Genomic DNA, 13,689 nt, shown 5'->3' with positions numbered 1-13,689 from the left:
ATGCTTTTTAATGATGAACATACTGAAATTTTTTCAAGTATAGAAGTTGCAAACTGTAAGTAAGGTTTTCCAGTTTGTTGAACACCCTTGTCAATCAACTGCGACATCTGGACTGTATTTGCAACAACAGCTCTGAGCGACTAGGAAATGCCAAAGAATATTCAATGTCTGATGTAGGGGGTGGCAGGGGGAGAAGTTAGTTAAATATTTCTCTCTAAATAGTAGAGAAGTACTTGTAGCATTTAGGCAGGTTATCCCTTCTGTTCTATCCACTTCCCAAACTAAGCTTTGGCTATTTTTAAGTAACTATTCATATATTGCTTGTTTACCCAGCCCATGCAGAATACTGGCTGTGTGCCTGTTGTGTTTTCTCCCCCTCTCAGCTACCTCTCTGGGGAAGAGGAAGCAATACATAAGAAGTGTGATGTTTCTTTTACTTGAAAATGTATTTTGTAGTGTTTAAAAATTGTCTTTCAGAAACTGGACTAAGTATGCCTAGTGATACTTCACTTTCACCAGCAAGTCAGAATTCTCCGTACTGCATGACCCCGGTTTCACAAGGTTCACCTGCGAGTTCTGGAATAGGCAGTCCAATGGCATCTTCTGCGATAACCAAAATTCACAGCAAGAGATTCAGAGAGTAAGAGTTTTGCATTATTGATATAGACTCAAGGCTTGCATTTCAGTCACCCTCATTTTTGAAGTGTGGGTAGGTTTAGTAGACTTAAAAGGAGCTTAGTGAACATAATCCACCCTTCTATCAACAGAAGTTCCTGCAAGTACTACTTTTTGCCATAGACATGTTGTTCTGTGTGTGTTTAAGTATATATGTACAGGCACGTGCTTTGAACTGCAACAAATAAGCTGGGTGGAAGTATTTTCTAAAAAATAATTATTTTAAAGGAGGGCTATATACGCTTTGGATGGGAAGGGAAGGCATACTTACGAATGCTTAAAGTACTGTAATAGTCAGTCTTAATACATTGCTGCTTTTTTATTAATGTATCTTTATAGAGTACCAAATTAAGGGGAAGAGTAGTTGCTTGTGGCACCTCTTGGAGTATTTTTTTGGTATTTTAATATTCTTTTTGACTGACTACTTGAAGTAAGGGATATTACTGGAAATATAAATGTTTTCAGGATTTATTTTTAACTTACAGTGTACAGTCTTTTGAAATCCTTTCTATAACTTTAATAACTATTCTGCAGAAGTAAAATTATGTTTATTTGGTAAGAAAAAAGGCTTGGTGAAATAGTATTGATGATGTTTTATGCTAATATTTGATGTTTTTTCAATTGACAGATACTGTAACCAAGTTCTAAGTAAAGAAATAGATGAATGTGTGACACTCCTGTTGCAAGAGCTTGTCAGCTTCCAGGAACGGATTTATCAAAAGGATCCCATGAGAGCTAAAGCAAGGAGGAGACTTGTTATGGGGTTGCGTGAGGTTACAAAGCATATGAAGCTAAACAAGATAAAGTGTGTAATCATATCTCCCAACTGTGAAAAAATCCAGTCAAAAGGTATAAATGGTAAAAACAAGTGGTGCACTTAACTGGTTACAGTTTTCTTGTGCTGGTTAGCAAGGTTAGAAGCACTTTTTGTTACTATGTGTAACAATTCCAGAGTGGAGTAGGAGAGAATGAATGTGGAGTGGCAGTCACACAGTTGATTCTGGAAGAAACTCATGAGGGGAGAAGAGCTTAAAGAAAAATAGATATTATGACACATAGAGTAGACTTCAGTTGTATTCTATTCGGTCTTTGATACACCTAGAGTCCTGAGCTCTGGGTCCCCTTAAGGAGGATTCCTTAAGAGGGCCATGAATTGGTTGGTTAGCTAACCGACACATTTTGCCACAACCAGAAATGTAAACAGACGTTTCCTGAGATATGAGAAGACCAAAGCTCTGATTAAGAAAAGAGCTGTGAAAAAATCTGGTTTAATTTGTGTGCAAGACTAATACAGAATATCACCTTGATCTATACTCCATCACTATACTTGAAATGTATAGTTTGTTATCCTGTAGGACAAAGTAGCTGGTGATCATGTATGTCGAGGTTTTACTGACTAATGGCAGTTAAAATGGGATAGGTGTATTGCACCACACTAGGACTTTTACTGACTAGATATCTGTTTGAAATTGGTTTCTTCAAGGTGGACTAGATGAGGCTCTATACAATGTAATAGCCATGGCACGGGAACAAGAAATTCCTTTTGTCTTTGCTCTTGGCCGTAAAGCTCTTGGTCGTTGTGTGAACAAGCTGGTTCCTGTTAGTGTCGTGGGTATCTTCAACTACTCAGGTGCTGAGGTGAGTAAGTCCCCTCACATAAATGGCTGGAGTAAACAATTATGTTCCTTGTTTGGCGTGGAGCACACACCCAGCTAATACGCATTTGATAATGGCCCTGACCTGGTCTATATTATAGTGTATTTTTCTTTGAAAGTTAGTGGTGACAGAACTGAGAAACTAGGTTGAAACCCTTCGGTTGCAACATCTCTGTAGCTTTCAAATAGACTTAAAAGCAATCTGTAATTCTCAGGAAGGCTTAAGAGTATACAAAAAACATTATCTTTAAGTACATTTCCTCAGAGTTGTGTAAACATGGAGCGGTGTCTTTATTTTTACTTAATATAGAGAAGAACTAGTTTTTAGTTGAAGTAAAGGTATTTGGTGTTAATAAGCTTAAAGCTCATGATGTGGCATACCTTTGACTAAAAAAAGTAATGTAGAGTGGACATTATTAGTGAGAACTTCTGATCATAAAAACTGCCTTCATACTTAGGACCTATTTAATAAGCTGGTATCACTGACTGAAGAGGCCAGAAAAGCATACAGAGATATGGTGGCTGCAATGGAACAGGAACAGGCAGAAGAAGCTCTGAAGAATGTCAAGAAAGCACCCCATCATATGGGTCATTCTCGTAACCCCTCTGCAGCAAGTGCTATCTCATTCTGTAGCGTTATTTCTGAACCCATATCTGAAGTGAACGAGAAAGAATATGGTAAGTGTGTTTAAAACTCACTTTTTAACTGGAAGCTGAAACTTCCCAAATGCTTCTTATTGCAAAACGTAGCTAAAATTATAAAATTTCATCAGTTTACAGTATTCTACAATTTTCAGGGGTAAGAGAAAATAGGTGTGTCTTCAGGTAGTTTTGTAAGTCACTCTTTTCCCTGAACTACATCATGAACAATAATTTTAATTTCTAATCCTCAGAAGCGTTAGTTACCTAATTCACATTAGTGGAGGTGGCTTCTCCAGTTTTACTAAACGGTACAGAACTGGTACCAAACACTGAACTGATTGTATGGTTGAGGAAGAACTAATGACAGAGGGTAGGAACTAAACTATTGAGGTCTCTGAAGATAGGACATGCAGCCTAAATTCTGAAACTTGAGATGGCAGTGAATGCTTCTAGTGTGAACAGAAGGCAAATTTATTTATTAAGGCTAGATGACAGAGAGGATAAAAGGGAGAGTGCTTGTTTGAAGTTAAAAGACTTTTTTCTTACGGTGAATTAAGAATACTTTCTTGGGTTTAGTTACTGCTTCTGTGGTGTCTTACACTTCATTTATTAAAAGTTTTTCAAAAAAAACCTTTAGCAGATGACTTAAAGCAGAGAATTGCCACAGTATGTAATTTATACTTGAGAGTAACTCTTCGATTACACTCACTGTTCCATTTGGTACTTCCACAGGGAACTGTGTGCAAACTTTCAACTTTTGTAATGTCTGGTTTAGGATACTGTAAAAAACAAAGTTATTCACAGCTCTTCCTGTTGTCTCTCTCTTCTTCCCCCTGTTTTTCTGATGAAAACCTTTCTAGCAAGGATCGAATAGTATTAAAATTATTAGTTCCTGTTGCTATTTAAACAATTCTAGGATGTTCAGGAAAATAATTTTTTTTATATGGAAAGAATTAATGTTTCCTGCTTAAACTTCTTTTGAAACTTGTAGAAACAAACTGGAGAAATATGGTGGAAACATCTGATGGGTTAGAAACTTCTGAAAATGAGAGAGAATCCTCGTCTAAGACTGCAGTATCAGAAAAAGCTGGTAATGGTCAAATTGAAAAAGCCACTCTTAATAAACAACCACCTCTGGCTACAACTGGTACTACCTCAACAACAAATCATGGAAAATCCACACCAGGTGACAAAGATGAGGCAAAACCAGATGACAATCTGGAATGGGCCTCACAGCAGAGTACAGAAACAGGCTCACTGGATGGCAGCTGCCGAGATCTTTTGAATTCCTCCATGACCAGTACTACCAGTACTCTCGTACCAGGGATGCTAGAAGAGGAGGAGGAGGAGGAAGATGATGATGATGAGGATTATGCCCACGAACCAATTTCTGTAGAGGTTCAGCTTAATAGCAGAATTGAATCTTGGGTTTCAGAGACCCAGAGAACTATGGAGACTCTTCAGCTTGGGAAGACCCTTAGTGGTGCTGAAGAAGACAACGCAGAACAAAGCGAAGAGGAAGAAACAGAGACTTCGGAACAGGCTGATCCAGTCACTGATGGTGAGGAATGGACAAACGATAAGCACGCAAGTAACACTCAACATAAACCCACCATCTGTAGTTCTTTGAATAAAGAACACACGGAGTCAATCTATATGCCGTAAAAAATAAGCAGGAACTCAGGAACTTTCTAGAAATTCTATTAAAACTAACTGTTGTAAAGGTTGCAGCCATTATTTCATATGCTTCATCTCAACATTTTGCACTGGTAAACATTTAATGTGTGTATTTAATTCACAACAATATTTTTGTAGCTGTCTGTTACTTCTTTGATTTAAAGACTAGCTTAGCTTTTATTCACTATCTATTTCCCAGACTAGAAACTGTGTGGAAAACTTGTCAGTAAGTGTTCATTTGATTTTTTGTGAAAGGAAGCATCTTGTAACTGACCAGTTTTAAGCAAAATTCTTTCGTAAGATGTGACTGTTCAGCTCATTTTCAAACAGATAACATAGATTAAGACTAACAAATTACCAACACTTTACATGGGTGTTAGGGTGTTATGCCAGGCACATCAGTGTATTTGGCCATGACTTTCTAGTTCTGTCTAGAAATAAAAGTAAAATTTTGGTTCTCCTTAAAGAAAAGCTAGAAAACCCCACTTGCAGTCTTAGTGGAAAGTAAGTAGTAGAGAAATCTATGCGTGGTTCCTAATGGTAAGGTAGATGCGGTTTTTTAGCTGGTCTCAGTGAATGCATCGTTACAAAGCTGCTGATAGTTGACATGGTTACAATAAGCTATAACAACTTGGACTGCAGAAAAACTTTAAACCAGAGGGATATAATTAATGTTTTGGGGTATTTTTTACAGGGTGGAAAAATTGCATTAAAAAACCAAACAAACAGGAAAGAGAACAAATTCCCTATTCTCTCCACAGTTGCTGTCTGCCAAACCACACTCAGTCAATCATTAACTATAGTCCCTATCCAGGGCTTCTAGTAAACTGATAACTTCCTCTTTCTCCTGTCACTTACCTCAGGAATGCTGTTTTGCATATTGTAATCTACAGAAAGGATTATTCTTGCTTTCTGCAATGTTATAACAGCAAGTCTGATGTGGTGGCTCGGCGTATCTACATGTTCCTCTTCGTGCTTTGATGCTGGCCACTCTCGTGTTGAGTTCAGGATGTATCTTTACAATTCTTCCTCAAAATGTGACCTCTTTTTGTCTGGTCTCAAAGTTGTAGCAGCTTTAGGAGTTGACCTCTAGAGTAGAAAAGGAAATAGTTATTCCAGGAAAGGAGGAAGTGCCCTGTAATATGGGGAGGTATTTCAGTGGTTTGGAGATAAAAGAAACAACAATATGCCCTCCCTGAAACGTACATGTTGCTAGAGAATTGTGCCATATTTTGTTCTGAGTATTGTAAGCAAAATCCATTAACTGATGATGAATGTCTAAACAGTGCATGTAAGGAGTCTGTTTTCCATCTTTCTCTTATGTTGGCAAGGGATGTACTGAAACTGCCAGCAGCAGGAGCTTCACTACAGGAGTAGCCAAAGAGTAACTCGCATGAATAACACTTTTACAGCAAATGTATGTTTCTTTTAATTCCACTTTGTTTTTCTTGCTCACTTGTATCAAAATGCATAACAATCCTCCGGATAGGCTGAAAACCACAAGAAATGAGTAGCTTAGGTGTTCAGTCCACGCTTACTAATACAGGACCAACGCTTATAGTACTAGTGATGCTGGCGTTTTAAGTTGCACTGGGAAAATGAGACTCCAGGTTTAGGAATCCTCTACCCCTGGGTTTTTGGATGCTAATGAGAATAACAGAAACTGTATGTATTATGTAAATAATGCTTTGATAGGTCTAGGCATAGCAAATGCTATGTAGATAAGCAGTATAGAGAGCTGCTAGGACAACTGGCTGTTCCGTCACGTTCGTAGTTCCTTAATGTAATATTCCTAGATGTTAGAACAGGCATTTCATAGGAAAACAAAGACTAAGGAATGATGCCTCCTGAATGGTAAACCTTTTACTGTACATATGGCAGATTTCTACTGTCTGTATGTTTTGGAAAAGTTCTTGCTTTAGGAAATGATAGGTGTTTGAACTGCTGACAAGCAAAACTTGCCCTTGGATGTGTAAGCATGTGTCTCGATACCAGCGGAGATCAGTGTATACACTGAGGGCAAAACTTAACCAAAACATCAAAACCAAGGGTGTTTGTAACTTTTCCTTTTGCTTTTTCAGTGCCAGTGATTCAAATAACTTTTGATCTTGAAGTATTTAACATCAAAGGCGCATCTTTTTATATGTCTTTTCTGAACTTGGACTGTCATTTTAAAGTTTTCTGATCTTTATATCAAATAAGTCTTGTAATATTCAGCCCACTATTTAACTGCAGTTTTGCTACAGGTTTAATAGAGTTCTTGAAGGTGATATAGCACTTCTAATATCTCTGAATTTGCCAGCAAATAAGGAACTAGTCTCTTCTTAAAATGTGGCAGATCACCCTGAGAGGAGCAAACTGAAACCGGGTAAAGGCAACTGGTTTTAGTGCTTCCTTTTTGATAAGCGAGGAATGAGCAATAACTTCGAGAATGAAATTGCAATTCCTTTGGGAGTGATCCATTTGCATCTAAAATTAGGGAAGTTCCTTGCCACTTGAAGCACTTAAGGAGAGTATCTCACTGTGGTAATTTTGATTCTGTTATCACCAGAATTTAAAAAGAAAGCATACAAATGTTTTACAATACGATGATTTTTTTTTAAAGTAGTTGAATTTCTATTTCAGTATAAAAGTATGCAGTTTATTATACAGGTTGTTACTGTCCCCAAGAAAAGGTGTTTCTGTAGTTATAGGTGTATAGATATTTTTGTTGTGAAAATGATTATTCGGAAAACAAATCTACTTTTCCTAAGACATTCTTTATAGAAATGACTTCACCACTTAATTTATCTGGTAAAATCAAAAATGATGTATCTGTGGTAGGGGTAGGGATCTTTAAAACTGATAGAGGTGGCTATGTATACAACCTATTTATAGAAATACTTTAAGTGTATCTGTCGAAGTAATAATAAAACATGGGAATACAAATACGTAAAAGGGAAAAATTCTGAACAACTTCTGTCCTTAGTTGGACCAAGTAACAATGTCTGAGTAAAGTTAGGGACCTGATCCTGCTTAACACATGCTTAAGAGCGTTAGTTCCACTGGCTTAAATTGGTGGCCTGCTTCATCTGCTTAAGTTGTGTGCAGGTAGTTGTAGGATTGGAGCTAAACAGTGACAGAGGGTTTTGACCTGTGTTTTATAAGTTCGTTATAGAAAATGTTCAGTAATGCACTTGTTGGTGGTGTTCTGGTAAAGATAAGAGGTGTCTTTATGCTCATTTAGGTGGGTGGGAGCTTACACAATGTGATTCTGTCCGGTTCTTTAACACAAGCTTACATTTTAATGATGTTACTTTAAATACGTATGTAAAAAAGTATTACCGTTTGAAAAGCTGCTGTTTGCTGAAACTGTCATTAGGTATTTCCTGTGAAGTTGTGCCAACTAATGAAATTGAGTTAATTTCGATGTTAGCCATTTAAAAATAAGACGTGACAATTTGCTAACGAAACAAAAACCAGCAGAAGCAAGCCATAGAAACAAGTCATGTGGGTTTTCTACCCGCCCTGCCACACGCAAGGAGACGTGAGAATGTCTAACCCAAAACTTCCTCGCCAATGAATGATAACGCTGAAAGTAGAAACCCAGTTGGCACAGCCCACCTTCTAAATGTTCATAAATCGTTCGTGTATTTTACTTTTAAATAGATTCTAATAAGGAAAGCTGTTTAATCTTTAATGTCTTAAAAATTATAGTAATATTTAGGTTAAAGCAGTAGAAAAGTCATTATGAGATACAATATGAAGGGGTTTGTTCCATTTCTTTTTTGCTGTATGAAGGATAATTGTTCTGTCTACCGTACTTTTTGGAGTAATAACAGCTTTTTTGCACTATGTAAATACTAGTGGGGATTCTTCCATAACTAATAAAAATGATTGTAGAAGTTTATGGCTTTTACAGTGATTGTTCCCAACTCTGTGTTTGAGGGCGCTGCCCTGGCGCTGTGGGAAATGGAGAAGGTCCGTGTTACCGCGTACTTGGCCGCGGGGTGGAGAAGCCATGTGGTGGCCCCTCACCTGAGGCTGCCGGTGCCCTGGGCCCCAGCTTGGGGCGGACAGCCAGCTCGGGGAGCTGGGCCCCTCCAGCACCTAGGCTGAATGGTCCCTGGCAGAGGCGCTGGAGAGAAAAACGGGATTAGTAGAGTGTTTTTCATGTTACGGAGTCCAGGTGCCATGTTGTCTGAAGAACAGCAGGTTTTTCTGTATAGTATTTGCCTCATCATCATTGAGATGGAGCATGACGGCTAGGTCCAGGATATTGAGTTGGAAATAACATTTGACTGAAGACCAAATGAGCAAGATTAACCACAGGTACCTCTGAAAACCAGGATTTCTTGCATGCTGCTAATGTATGAGAATTTAAGTTGATATGCCTTTATTGTTATACCGGTGCATGAAGTCACCTTTGGAAAATAACATTAAGTTCTCAGCATGTCCCCTGTTCTCCAGTGACTCACTGGTAACTGCTCACACTTCCACAGCTCTAGTAACAGTGTCATTAACTGTGTTATTAACTGGTTTTGCAACTCCCACATGTGAGAATATTTGTAGCAATTCAAAAAGGATACAGCTTCATCCTGTAACTTTGAATTTTTCATTTATTTGCCTTAACTTCATATTTCAGTTCTGCTATTGCACTTGCCTTCTGTTAAAAGTGCTTCTGTTACAAACTACTTGGTAGGTGCTGTCGCTTGCTGTCAAAATTACTCCTCACATCTGGGTTTTGCCTGAGTCTTCTCAACCTGGTAAGAGTTTTGGGAAGTACAAAAAAAAGTAGGTGCCACCTATGTGAGTTGTGCTACTGAAATGGCAAGAAAATTAAATCCCCCCAAAGCCTTACAAACTGAATTTTCTTCTCCCTCCCCATTTCTTCACCAAGTAAAAAACACTAACCATTTTGCAGTGCCCTTGAGGAAAGCTCCTTGCCTCTACTGCAATTTTTTTAAATGGTTTTTTATTTGCTTTTTTTTTTTGTATTGCTGTGCACACAGAAGAACTACCCCAAGGAAAAACTTACTCCTGCTTTTGCTGTGTTGGAGCTCCTGCAGGCAGCACTGACGTGGCCCTCGGGGCACCAGGCCTGTGCAGGCAGGGCTGGATGCTCACAAATCTGCCTGTCTTTAACTTGCAGAAAGACCCCAGTCAAAGTGCACTAGTTGTGAAATGAGAGATTGCTCTTCGGATTGGCTTTTAGATTTTTTTTTTTAGGATTACTGTGTATAAAATTAGGGAGTTTCTTAAAAATACATTTTTTTTCTTTTGGTCCAATAGTGCTTTTAAAAAGGCCTGAAGGAAATGGTGCAGCTGCAGACTGTTTACCTTTGGGGTCTTTTAGGTTTCCCTGCATTTTGTACTGTGCTAACTCATAAGCTGGAATCTACTTCTTGGCAACAGCTACGAGCCCCTGGTATGCTCGTAGCTGTTAAATTACAGTTTTCCACTGATGCTTGGTGAGCGCGCTCTGAGGCGGATGTGTGTGGGTGTCCATCTGGATGCTATCTACACCGCCCAGTGCGCGCTCATGGTGTTTTCCAAGGATAGTACTTTAATGAGTAAAGAAGAGTTTAGTAATCGCATAGCACTGATAACAGAGTTGCCATTATACAAAAGGAAATGGGAGAGGGAGCACGGAGTAATCTGTGTTTCCTACAGTTAACCTGCGTGGCAGCTGTTTGTGCTCAGCTTCCCTGGAGGCTGCAGCAGCACTGTGTGCGCAGGCGGCGCTTCGCTCTGTATTTAATAAGGCAAGTTTCTCTGCATGCTAAATTTAAAACAACTTTGGGCTTCTGGAAGGCTTCGTGCCTACATAGCAGGTTATTCATTCCTTGCAGCGTGGTAAAGCAATGATAAACATCGTTGCTCTGAACCTGGCGGGGGGGGGGGGGGCGGTGCTGATGTTGTACAGCTGTCATGGTGTAACCCAGCCCCACGCAGCCGCTCGCTCACTGCCCCCGCAGGGATGGGGGGAGAGGATTGGAAGAGTAACTGTGAGAAAACCCATGGGTTGAGGTAAAGGTGGTTTGACAGGTAAAGCAAAACCCCGCAAGCAAAGCAAAAAGCAAAACAAGGAATTCATTCAGCGCTTCCCAGTGGCAGGCAGGTGTTGGGCCATCCGCAGGAGAGCAGGGCTCCATCACACATTGTCTTCCCAAGTAATGCTAATGCCATAATGCCCAATGTTTCCCCTTCTTTCCCCAGCTTTTATATACTCACTGTGATGTCTTACGGTACAGAATGTCCCCTTCGCTAGTTCAGGTTAGCTGTCCTGGCTCTGCTCCCTCCTGGTGTCCCGTGCCCCTCCAGCCCTCCCGCTGGCAGGGTCTGAGAAACTGAGAAGTCCTTGACTTGATACAAACATTACAAAGCAACAACTGAAGAAAACATCAGTGTGCTATCAAGATCGTTCTCACACCAGGTCCAAAACGCAGCGCTGCACCAGCTGCTAAGAAGGAAATGGACTCTCTCCCAGCTGAAACCAGGACAACAGTTTCAAATAAAATTGCACAAGTTCTCCTGTTGGGTGACATCTTTCAGGAAAAAAAACAAACCCTAAATGTTATTTAGAGCATTGAACTCCTCGTAATGCCCTTCTTGCAAGGTATTTTCAGATGGGTTCTGCCCCTGACCGTTTTGTTTCAGACTCCTGGGGATTTGCCAGCTGCAGTTGGGAAGGTAAGTGCCCTCTCTGCCATCAACCAGCTGGAGGAGGTGAGCGTCGGAAAGGCAAGGATGTTTGGTAGAAGAAACCGTGGGTAGCAAGAACTGGAAAAAGCTCTTGCAAAGCTTTCCTTGGGGAGGTTTATTGACTGTAGAGGAAGAGAGCAAGTTAGCAAAAATAAAACAATCGGAAATGCCCCCATGTCAAGGTTTCCTTCCTGATTTACTGCAACCATGTTAAAAGCAACCATCTAAGGATGAAGCGGGAGATGCTGAGTGAGGGTATGTCCTTCAGTGTTTCCTCAGGTCTCCTCTGTGCAGCTAAGGAGATACTGGGAGGAGTCCAACCGTGTTGTGGGATTTATTCTTTTCAAATATATGCTCGTGGATTGCCCTACAAAAATACAGCTTTAAGCTGAATTGCAGGAAAGGAGGTTCCCTGCCTGCTAATGCATAGATACCAAGCCCTGTGATGCTGCTGAAGCATGACTGCTTCCAGCTTGTGAGCTTGACAGTAAGTTTGCAGTGCTGATGCTGAAACTTCTTTGATGTGCTGGGTTATTCTGCAGAGATGAAGCCTGAGGCTGCTTGAGGCTGAAATTTGTCTTTGTACCCCTCCTGCTGCAGGGCTGTGCTCAAAGCCAGAGCCAGGCACTAGATGCTTAATCTGCTGTTGCTTTCAGCACCTTGTGATACAGCAGCCATCAGATGATGCTGAGTTTTGCTCTTGGACACTTGGCCTCCCTGCTAACAGGGCTGAGTCAGGCCGGCAAGTGCTGCTGAACAGATCTTTGGGCTCTTAGCGTGCAGATCTTCTTTCAGAAAGCAGTGGTTAGGGCAGTACATTGTTTTCTGAGAGCTTGCAGCAGCTCTGATGTGTTCGGTACATCCTTGCTGAGCCTGCAGAGGCTGGCATCAGCCACCTTGCAGAAAGGACAGCTGTGGCATGGGTCCCCCACACCGTGTTCTCCTCCAGTGCTCAGCGCTCATCTCAAGTGCTGTCAATAGCCTGGGACATGTGAGATTATCTTTGACTGCTTTCCCTCAGAGGTGCGCTGATGGGTCTGTGGTGGCTGTTGAGCAACCTTCAGGCTCTGAATTTTGGGCCCTTGCACAGGAGTCTCCAGCTTGTTGCTCTTCCCCCATGCTGCAGGGCTCTCCTGGTGGAAAAGGCAAAGCCCAGCAGTGTTTGAAAGAGGAGGTGAGGGTGCTGCCAGGCAAAGCAGCGGTGAAAAGGACAGACGTGAAGTACATCCACCTAAGCCCTGTTGCATTCGACGCTGGGTCCTCCCACTGGTGCTCAGCTGCAGGGATGCGCCCTGCACCCAGGCAGAGCAATGCTGCCTTCTGTTGCGTCAGCCCCGTGCGGCTCTGCTGCCTTGCTGCTGCAGCTTTGGACAAAGCAACATTGCTGTGAATGGTTAAACTGGGCTGAGCAGAACACAGCGTGGTGCCTGAGCAGGAAAACTGCGACTTGTCTGTCAGTCACCCTAGGCCATATTTTCTGGGATTGGCTCTGTTGGATCCTTCAGAGGTTGAATGGGAGAAAAGCGGTGATAGTCTAATGTCCCACTGCTTCTGTACCCAAGGCCTTGCCTTTGTCCTCCTCAAACCCATTTGCTCTCGGTTCCGTGTCTTCAGTCCTTGCAAAACCCTTCTGATACACCTGAAAATTAGGAGTTGGGCTGCAGTTGTCAAATACACCAGGTTGTAACTCATGCAGAACAAGGGAAAGGTACCTATAGGAGATAAAACAGTGAGGATGATTCAGTATGTGGGAAAATAAAATTTTCTCAACTGAAATGAAACAGTGGCTGTGCATGACTTTCACTAGTGCAAGTAAGTGTCCTTCAGGGCATCCCAAAGGTGCCTGCCACCAGGTTGCAGGTTACGGGGTTTTCCTGTCGTTCTGTAACACTTTGCTGATTTCTGCCAGCGTCAGCCAGGCGTATCAATGAGGAAGGAAGGAAGGCAGATGAGCTCAGTGCACTTTAGTGTGAATTAACTCTGCTGTTGCTATTTATACAAGGGAAAAAATCCCCTGTTTACTCCGTGTTCTAACAGGAGCGCTGAGCTCTGTTGTGCTGGTTGCGAGAAGCGCATAGTAGATTCCTCCTTCCTCCGGGCTCCTGCAAGAGTGCAACTGCTTTTTGGATGTGCTCTGTGGGTGGCCAACAGCTTTGCTCCCCAAGCTGCCCACACACCCTCCTGGTGCAAGACTGCTGAGCTGGCTGCTCTCATCTAAATTGGTCCCCAATTTGCCTTGAGCTCTCCTGTCGCCAGTGAGCACCATGTGCATGTCACGGCGTCTGCTTTCCCTGGCCCCTGGGCTGCAAGGAGAGGGTGGTGTGGTGGCATTAACTGCCTGCTAGAGCTGCCATCC

The 13,689-nt window shown here is 41.6% G+C and overlaps 2 protein-coding genes across 2 annotated transcripts in view; both read left to right on the top strand.

Annotated features, from left to right (window-relative positions):
- Positions 1–8,538, top strand: part of SECISBP2L (SECIS binding protein 2 like) — a 30,821-nt gene extending 22,283 nt beyond the window's left edge. Inside the window, 5 exon segments of the mRNA XM_055809934.1 lie at positions 478–640; positions 1,304–1,524; positions 2,159–2,313; positions 2,789–3,008; positions 3,964–8,538. Of these exon segments, the coding sequence (XP_055665909.1) occupies positions 478–640; positions 1,304–1,524; positions 2,159–2,313; positions 2,789–3,008; positions 3,964–4,637 (1,433 nt within the window). The 3' untranslated portion in view covers positions 4,638–8,538.
- A 3,225-nt stretch (positions 8,539–11,763) lies between these two features.
- The window catches only part of SHC4 (SHC adaptor protein 4), a 39,904-nt gene continuing 37,978 nt past the window's right edge, over positions 11,764–13,689 (top strand). Inside the window, exon 1 of the mRNA XM_055817012.1 lies at positions 11,764–11,820. Within this exon, the coding sequence (XP_055672987.1) occupies positions 11,779–11,820 (42 nt within the window). The 5' untranslated portion in view covers positions 11,764–11,778. The remainder of the gene's footprint in view (positions 11,821–13,689) is intronic.

This window comes from Falco peregrinus, chromosome 1 (assembly GCF_023634155.1).
Source record: "Falco peregrinus isolate bFalPer1 chromosome 1, bFalPer1.pri, whole genome shotgun sequence".
Taxonomy (NCBI): domain Eukaryota; kingdom Metazoa; phylum Chordata; class Aves; order Falconiformes; family Falconidae; genus Falco; species Falco peregrinus.
Note: the sequence above shows the minus strand (reverse complement) of the source record. Positions and strands in the feature narration are given on the sequence as shown.